At 33.4% G+C, this 9,041-nt stretch overlaps 2 protein-coding genes across 3 annotated transcripts; one reads left to right on the plus strand and one right to left on the minus strand.

The window, feature by feature from the left end:
- The first annotated feature begins 128 nt into the window (after positions 1–128).
- Positions 129–3,937, plus strand: LOC114382551 (ras-related protein RABH1e-like). The gene is made up of 6 exons (XM_028342055.1): positions 129–436; positions 1,267–1,337; positions 1,491–1,579; positions 1,870–1,981; positions 2,771–2,861; positions 3,495–3,937. Exons 1-6 carry the CDS (start codon positions 320–322, stop codon positions 3,636–3,638), a joined length of 624 nt encoding a protein of 207 aa, XP_028197856.1. The 5' UTR covers positions 129–319; the 3' UTR covers positions 3,639–3,937.
- Positions 3,938–4,070: 133 nt separating this feature from the next.
- Positions 4,071–8,619, minus strand: LOC114382550. 2 transcript variants are annotated; one of them, XM_028342054.1, is made up of 7 exons: positions 8,413–8,619; positions 7,746–7,854; positions 7,590–7,648; positions 6,725–7,009; positions 6,489–6,564; positions 5,653–5,778; positions 4,071–4,611 (listed from the first exon to the last, which is right to left on the minus strand). In XM_028342054.1, the coding sequence occupies exons 1-7, from the start codon at positions 8,434–8,436 to the stop codon at positions 4,586–4,588; spliced, it is 705 nt and encodes a 234-aa protein (XP_028197855.1). In that variant the 5' UTR covers positions 8,437–8,619; the 3' UTR covers positions 4,071–4,585. The 2 variants fall into 2 exon arrangements, with proteins under 2 accessions (XP_028197855.1, XP_028197854.1); XM_028342053.1 differs by having other exon boundaries at positions 5,653–5,761; positions 8,413–8,615.
- Positions 8,620–9,041: the final 422 nt, after the last annotated feature.

Here is a 9,041-nt window from a genome sequence, read left to right on the forward strand (position 1 = left end):
AACTATTGAATCGGTTGAATCTTTAAAAAGAAAGAAATAAAAAGTAATAACAAAGGACCCTTTTACCCTTTTCTAAAATGTGTTAAACTTAAAACAATGAATGAGAAGAAAATAGGGGTAAATTGTAAGAAGGTAGGGGCGAAAATGGTGATATACAAAGAATGGATTGTAGTAGTCGTGGTGGTTGGCGCTTTCTGATGCCCGTGTATAAAAGGCATTGTACTTTGAAATTGCAATTGGTGTACATTTCCTCTCCCTCTTCATTTTTTGTTGCTCCCTCAAAGTTTGAGAGATTCAGGTTCAGATCTGATCAACAAAAATGGCGACTGTGTCCCCTCTCGCCAAATACAAGCTCGTTTTCTTAGGCGATCAATCGGTCGGCAAAACCAGCATCATCACTCGCTTCATGTATGACAAATTCGACACTAACTATCAGGTCTTTATTTTACCGATCTCCTTTTTCTTTTTCTTTTTTATTTTTAATCATTCGAAGATTTCGTTGAACGATTATCAATTTCAATTTGACTAACTCCATTTCAATCATGCTCTTATGGTTTTGGTTTTGGTTTTGATTTTGTCCGTTGATCAATTATTTCATCTCATGACGCCATTAGATGAAGCGTTTTCGTTATACGTTAGATATGTTTCGTTTCGTGTGATTTTACTTTAGGTAGATCAACCTGAGCCAGAACTAGAGAGTTGTTTGGCCATTTTTGTGATTGTTCTGTTGTGAATTGAGAATAAAGGTGGAAAGTTCATGTTATAGATTGGTGATTTGTTGTATTTTGTTTCGTTTGGGAAATAAACACCGTCTGCGATGATCTTTGCTGTGATTTTTTCAGACGTGTTTATTGCGAATGATCAGCTCTTAATTAGGAGGATCAGAGGAGATAGGTATCATAGTTTGCATTGCAATGATCTCTCAGAGATACTTTTTCTATACCATCAGGTTTGAATTAGTGAAGTGTGTAGGAAGAAGAGTTTGTATTAGTGATTGTGAAATTATTTTCAGGGTTTGAACTATTATAACTTTTTTTAGAATAATTGAATAGAGTTTTTTGGTAATTATATTTTTTGAAAATTCGGTCATCTTGTGATGATACTTTTTTGTATTTGTAGTCAATGGTTATCAACTTATCATACAAAGTAACTTAACATGAAAAATTATCTTCTTCGTAAATTTGTTTTGCATTTGAATCTTTACGATCTCCCTTCCCCCTTTTCCTGCTAGGGTCTTGACAAATTTCTAGATCATCAAAATTTCAGGCTACTATTGGTATTGACTTCTTGTCAAAAACAATGTACCTTGAAGATCGAACAGTTCGTTTGCAGCTTTGGTAGGCCATATTCCTCTTCAACTCATACCACAAGATCTATTTATATTTGTTTTTTTGTATTTTAAAAGTTATATTAGATTTCACATTGTTATGTAGGCAATTTTTTTTACCGTTCTTTGTATGTTAAAAGTGTGTCGTATTTTAACTTCACAGGGATACTGCAGGGCAAGAAAGGTTTAGAAGTCTCATTCCAAGCTACATAAGAGATTCTTCTGTTGCAGTTATTGTATATGATGTAGCCAGTGAGTGTAGTGGTTTTTCATTTTTTCTAAATGTCAGTTTCATTATCTAATTAGCTGTGTTCTTTCTGAATCTTCCGAGATTTTCTCATGTCATAATTCTTCCGAGTTATTTGTTAGTTATACTCAGAGAAAAGATTTTGTAGCATATGAATGCATTCTTAGATTGGTATCTGTACTCTGTCTGACCGTGTGTATTTTCTCTCATGCACTCTATGTTTTATGTTTGCTTGTGGAACAAGACGTACTTAGTGCTAAATTTTATTTTAAACTATGAAACATACAATATGCAGACCGGCAATCATTTTTGAACACTAACAAGTGGATTGAGGAGGTGCGTACAGAACGAGGCAGTGATGTTATTATTGTATTGGTTGGGAATAAAACTGATCTTGTTGAAAAAAGGTGAGCAATGAGTTTGTAAATCTGGTCAATGAAAATCCTTTACTTAAAGGTTATATTATTAGTAAAATAACAAGTTTGCTAACTGGATATCTTCATCAAGTACTTTTTTATATATAGAATTTGTTTTCTATCTATTGTCAGAAGGGACTTTCCATATTGTTTGCAATTATTCTTGTTTTGTTTTTGCAAAATTTTGGCATAAAAAATAATTGATAATTGCTCAAGTTCTATTTGGATACTATGACGATTGGAAAACGTGCCTCCTTTTGTTGCTAATGACTGAATTGGTTAATTAAATAAGGAAAAAAATCATGTGATCGTTGTACAAATTTTACCTTTTAATCTTACACTTAAAAATCATCCATTTTAATTCTTGTACAAGCACTTTTAGATTTCTTTTATTCACTCTATTGTTAAACCTTTTAGTCATTGTCATTTTGTAACGGCAGGAATCAAAAGGGATATAAAAATGTTTGTACAATAACTAAAAGTGATTATTTTTAAGTGTAGGGATTCTTAAATAGTTTTGTTAGAAGTGGTTGGTTATATCAATAATCATTTTGTCAATAAATTGATTATATGGCACTCAAAATTCAGACTGACTTGCTAAAATTATTGTACATTGAAGTTGTTATCCTAAAATACATATTATATATACTTAAATAAATAAAAAATATAGGGCATTGAGGTTTCCAGTTAGTTTGCACATCATATTTGTATTTTAACTATTGGGGTGTTACTATTTAAAGTTCCGTTACAACTTCTAATGTCATTTTGATACTTAAACAGACAGGTTTCTATAGAGGAAGGAGATGCCAAGTCCCGTGAGAGTGGAATCATGTTCATAGAAACCAGTGCAAAAGCAGGCTTCAATATTAAGGTGAAATTAACGAGTCTCCTGGTCACCTCATGTATTTTTCATTTATATCAGGACATGTGATAGGTCAAATTCTAATAGGCTGTTGTTTCAGAAAAAATAAAAGGCAGTTAGTAGGGGTATAATTTATGTATGAGACAGACACATATTTTAAAATGTGGCAATTATTGTTTTATATTAATTAATAGACAGTTATTTTCTAAATGTGGTAGTTATTGTTTAGTATTAGGAGAAATAGGCAGTTATTTTCTACATGTGGAGGCAATTATTGTTTAGTATTAGGAGAAACAGACAATTATTTTCTACACTTGGCAGTTATTTGCGGAATATAGTCTTATAGATATAGGAAAATATAGTAGTTGGGGAGATGTGTGTTTCATTGTTTATGCGGTGTTGAAGGAGGAAACTCCTTGTTAGGGTAGTAGCCTATGTTAGCAATTCTTCAATTCAAATTCTGGTTAATTCCAGAATTGTTATAAATGAAATTCTGTTCATTCGTTATGCAATCTCAAGTCTAACAGGCAGGAATTTCAAATTATTGATCATTCATCTCTTACAAGTTTATCTTTCATATTTTTTGCATTTGTATAAGTTTATCATGTTCGTGTTATGTCTTATGTGAATCCAAAACTGCAGCCTTTATTTCGCAAGATTGCTGCAGCCTTGCCAGGGATGGAAACACTTTCTTCTACAAAACAGGAAGACATGGTTGATGTAAATTTAAAACCCACCGTGAATTCATCCCAGACAGAGCAGCAAGGAGGAGGTTGTTCTTGCTAAAGAAAGGCTATTCATAACGAGCCAATATAAGTCTGTTCACTAAGCACAGTCATGAAAGATGCAGCTGAGGCAGACATGCTTTCATACAAATGCTCGACAGTGTTTAGTTGGGGGAGAGGGGTTTCCACTTTGCAGTAATGGTTTTTTACGTAAGATAAAATTGATAGTCATTTGTTTCATTTTATTTACTATAGAGCTAGACCCTTTATGTAAGAATGCACTTGCAGGTTATATAGTTGTATAAAAATTGTATACCGGATCTGGATGACGTGAAGGAGGCATCACCGTTTTTTAACTTACTAGATGTTAAGATAAAGGATTTAAACTGGAGCTTTGTTGGAAGCATTTTCAGACAATGATGTCATACTTGATTGCAGAAACTCGACCTGTCAAAACTGCTTATATAACAAATGTAGATCTAGATCTGTTCAATTCAGACAAAGTTCTAGAATTTTTTGAACTATAAACATAGATACAATTGTATTAGACAGAATCTTGGTTTCACACAATGAGATCAGTTATTCTGTCTTTCTGGCTTCAATAATTGACTCTGAAGGATGACAAAAATAATATCACAACCACTCCACAACGTTCATTCCCTCCTGCATCTTCACTCCATCTAATTGTCTTTGTCCGGTACATTTCCAGTTAATGGTCTTAATTCGGCTCTCTCGGCTTAATCATTAGATTGAACTGATATATGATTTTGGCAGATAATTTTATAAGCATAGGGAGTTTTAAGACAAATGCGACTGTATTTTGTGCCAAATAACATTTCCTAGATTCTATCTTCAACACCACAAGGAGCTCTATTACAATTCAAGGGGCAAGCTTAAATTAAACAAACAGAGAAGCTTGGAAATCTAAAGACAGGAGGTGTCAGATTTTGGAACTTCAAATAAGAGCAAACCCATCAGCCCTCTGCCTGACTCTCAATGTCAGATATATCAATACCAATGTTCCGAAACTTGACCTGCAGGGTAATTGATCAATTTAGTGAATGGTTAAATATCAAATGAATGAGAAAAGCCCCAACTAAAAAACAAAATTCCAAAGATAGACAACAGAGAAAATCAGTATCAGTTGGTAATTATTTCAGAAAAAGCATAAGATCTCTAGTTGGAGCTCAGCAAATGTTTTACAGAAGTACATTGAATACAAATAACGAATTGCTGTATTAGACAGGGAAGCCAGTTATACACCTTCTATAGTTGCCTTAAAGGTATCCTGTCCTTAGATAAATGAGTACGTACATTACTTTCCATATTATAGGCATTTTTATATGACAAATCAAAGCCTGGAAGGATGGAAAACACAGATACTCAAGACTCAACTGAGTAGACCAGTCGCTCTGAAGTCATGCATAAACATAACACCTAAAACTTGATGTTTGACTCCTGTCTCCCCTAATGTTTAGCATGGGCAATAGGAGTGCTTTAAAGCTTTATGGAGGCAGAGAGGCTTTGTGCTAGTGGTTAATTACAGGGTGAGTATTGTCAATGATGGCTCAAGATGGCTTTGTCAAAAAGGAATTTATAGAGAGGGATGTAATCATCAAGAAACGATTTATAAATTTACCCAAGTTAATAACATCCTAGTGCTAGTAACATTGACTAGGAATGATTTTGTGAGCTTTTTCCTATGTTCAGATATCTAAAGTATTAAGCAGATTCAAAATAAGAACAGATATACTATTTAACAAATTTTAGTACATGAACTTAATTTTGTCATCATATATTAAAATTATCATTGAATTAATCTATCTTAGCATATAGTTGTGTTTTATTTTATTAAAGTGTGTACCAGGCTGCATTATTTTTTTTCTTAAACATTTTCTTCTAAAATAAATATTTTAGTTAGCGCTAAGCTCACAGGTCTAGTTAATGCAATCCTTTAATTAAATGATAATAAAGACTGAAAGACACATATTTAAGATTTTGATAAATCCATCCGGCCATATGGACAGCAGTGATTCTAAATGTCAAGTTTTATTGTTCAATATACTAGAACTTACAAAATTGAAAACAGAAGAGCAACTTTTCTGGAATCAAATGAGGCAGCACGTTTATATCTTCTCCATCTGTTACTTGGTAAATCATGTAGCTTCTCAGAGACTGCTTTATCTGTTCAAGTACAAAATCTGAAAGTTAATGCATCTAGATCACCAACCTACTCAATTGTAGAACACAAAATTGTAACAGTGAGAGTCCAGCTACAAGGGAGTAATTGGTAGTTTGAACATGGCAAAATGGGTGTAAGATAAAAGATAAGGAAATATCAAATTATATAGTACAGCAGATTATGAAGGCTTCTTGAAGTAATTAACCATGGCAAGCAAAAGAATAACGATGGACAATTTGAAATTTGAGTGATACCTCCTTGTTTCAAACTTATCTAATTCATAACTAGGGTATTTCAGTTGTTTGTTCAATTGCATAAGGCAATGCAAGACAAAACCCACTTATATTTTACTGCTTTGCTTTTGAGATGTGACAAGCAAACCTGGAATCTTGTAGTTGATTTACAGGATAAGTCAGAATGATTAAATTGGCTAAAAACATGTTTCAACTTTCAATTGTGTTTAGATTTTTGAATGAAAGAGAGTAGCAGGTTCTCTGTTCCTTGTTACATGAGAGGATATAACTATTTATCCAAATGTTACATGCATATATTTCTCTTGTCAAGCCATCTGTTTGTATTTCATTGGACAATACTTCCTTCAGCTCAAAACTAATCTGATTGCTCTCAGAAAACCATTATCTCCCTAGCATCTAATCATATCCAGTAAAAGAAAAATGCATAAGTTATCTGAATTGAAAATATGAAGGTTCCCAAGAACAGCAGACATACCTCTCGGATTGCCCACATTTACCAGACTCTGCATAAGTTTTCCCCCTTTGAAACTTGATTCTCTCCATAGTACACTCTGCAATATTGTAAAATATCAATCCTCATATCATAACACACACACACACACACACAAAGATGTGTGAGTTTATAAGGGTACCTTATCCGCAGTTAATTAAAGCCATTAGTTATTTGATATCTTAAAAAAACAAATGTCAAGATGAGTTTATAAGGCTTACTGTTGGTGAGTTCCCAGTTTTAAAACTTTCAACTGCCTCTTCATAGGATTCAGGTGAAACTGAGTTTCCATTGACACTAGGGATATCAACTATGCACTGGGAATACACATCCTCATTCTTCATTTGAAAATCAATGCAGTTTTGACAATTTATGTGAGCATCTAAGCACATTGTGTTTTTAACTTGATTAGGAACCTCTAAGATGCTCAAGAAAGCTAGTGGTGAAGCACAATTTGCATTTTCATTTTCCTCAGGCAACACTGAAATACTATAAACATCTTGAGCCTGCAAGAAATGGAAGGGCATTAGTTTTTAAAACACATTTTGAGTTATTCCCAAAGAACCACTTATGGCATAAAAGCAGTCAAGTGGTTCAAAATTCAAATAAGAAATGCCAGTAATAGTGTAATATATTGAAAGAAATATTTGATTTGAGTTTATATCTATCCCTTTGGTCCTTCTTTTTACAGTTAGAGAAAGGGAGCTTCAGTGACTTGCATTTCCCATTTGATCCAAAATAACAAGTTGACTAAAATGCCAAAAGCAAATGGAAAGTAATTAAGCCAAATGTTCCAAAATAACAAGGTGACATCTCTGCCCCCCTCTACATTGAAATGCCAAATGTCACAAATTGATTCGGTTTCTAAGCAACAGCATGCCAAGAAACTAAGTCAACTTCCATAGGTTGTTTTCCCCAATCTCCAATCTCACCAAACACATACTTAAAGAAGATAAACCCCATTATAGACTCATTGCCATACCAGTTACCATCATTCAGCCACAAAAGGTTCCCTAAATTAAGAAATTAATTGAAAAATCCATAAAAACAGTAGATCACTACATGAGAAAAAAAAAAAAAACCAACATGTGAACTGTGCAACCCAGCTGGAAGTGAAGTCTCTTCAAACAGAATCGGCGGAATCTCTGAAGAGGAGACAAAAAACAGTGTAAAGAGCCATAAAAACTAAAGGCATTTCTACAACATACAACATTATTAAGTGATCTAATTTAGTACAATTACCTAAAGGAAACTGTCGGTTAAGGTCATCACTACTTGGTTTATTATGCAACTTCAAACCGACAGCTACGTTTCCACTCCCGTCCACAAACTCCCGAATTTGATGTTCTTTCTGCAACCAAACCACAAGTAAATTTGAAGAACAAAACAAAACAACTGAATCTCAATTAAGAACGCATTAAACAATGTGACTCTTCGGTTAATTGTTGTAGAGCGAGAACTTTGAACCTAACGCGATCTGAACAAAAATAGAGCTCAATCTATGCATCATAAGTAAGACTCCTCACAAACCACAAACCACAAATAACAAATCAACTTGAATTCCAAACTGTAAAGTAATTAATGCAAGCTAGAACCGAAATCGTGTGGTTTCACTTTCTCACATGACTCTCGTTGAGACTTTTTCAACCTTTCTTTTTCCATCAAAGCTGGAAAGTAGTTCCACAGTTCGCACAAACGTTGATTTCATCAACTTGTTAGTTAGTAAGTAGCAGCAAAACAAAGCAAGTTGGAAAAAAACACGACACGAGTTGAGATTCCGATTCGGTTAAACGACATGTCGGAAAAAGTACTAAAAAATGAACTCCGAATGCAAAATGCAGCTTAGAATTAATTAGAGACATAATTGAGAGCGAGAATGAGGTGTAAGGAAGAAGATTAAGAATGTTACCTGGAAGGAGGAGTCGACAGCCATTAATAATGGCTTGGTTTTCGAAGATGTTTTCGATTCTTCTAAGGAAAAGGAAAAAAGAAAGAGGAAAGAGAATGCGACAGAGATTGGCGTAGAATTTGAACGTTACATGGTTATATTATCAGAGGAGCTGAGGAGGAAGGTCTCAATTTCGTAGCAAGCAACTATACATCACATGGCATAGTACCCTATTTGCCATAAAGACTCTTGAATACGACGTCGACCATCACGACAAACACCTTCATTTCATGTCCTGGCCATTATGCCCCTTGCTTTTCTCTGCCTTTTTTATTTAAATTTTTTATCACCATTCTAAAATAGAATCATCATGAATCATAAAATCTACCAATATATCACGTTGAACTGACCTTAAATCTGTTAAAAAAATATTTTATTAATCATTAAAATACTCCATTAATACTTTACACCAATAATACACTAAAAATATATTAATAACATTCTTCCCAATACAATTATTTTAATGGAAAAAATATATTATTTTTAATAAATTTTAACTAATAATATAAAATGTTAAAAAATATTTTAAAATAATTGTATTATTAGTGTCAAATATTTTTTTTATTTCCAGTCCACTTGAAATTTACTCA

The sequence above is a fragment of the Glycine soja genome, chromosome 13 (genome assembly GCF_004193775.1).
Source record: "Glycine soja cultivar W05 chromosome 13, ASM419377v2, whole genome shotgun sequence".
In the NCBI taxonomy this organism is placed as follows: Eukaryota; Viridiplantae; Streptophyta; class Magnoliopsida; order Fabales; family Fabaceae; genus Glycine; species Glycine soja.

Coding starts and splice junctions, on each gene's coding strand:
- LOC114382550 (XM_028342053.1), bottom strand. CDS start 8,436: ATGGCTGTCGACTCCTCCTTCCAG. Junction 7,649..7,745: donor TAACCGACAGTTTCCTTTAG/GTAATTGTACTA, acceptor TCTCCTCTTCAG/AGATTCCGCCGATTCTGTTT. Junction 4,612..5,652: donor GCTCTTCTGTTTTCAATTTT/GTAAGTTCTAGT, acceptor ATTACCCTGCAG/GTCAAGTTTCGGAACATTGG.
- LOC114382551 (XM_028342055.1), top strand. CDS start 320: ATGGCGACTGTGTCCCCTCTCGCCAAATACAAGCTCGTTTTCTTAGGC. Junction 1,580..1,869: donor TATTGTATATGATGTAGCCA/GTGAGTGTAGTG, acceptor TACAATATGCAG/ACCGGCAATCATTTTTGAAC. Junction 1,982..2,770: donor ACTGATCTTGTTGAAAAAAG/GTGAGCAATGAG, acceptor ATACTTAAACAG/ACAGGTTTCTATAGAGGAAG.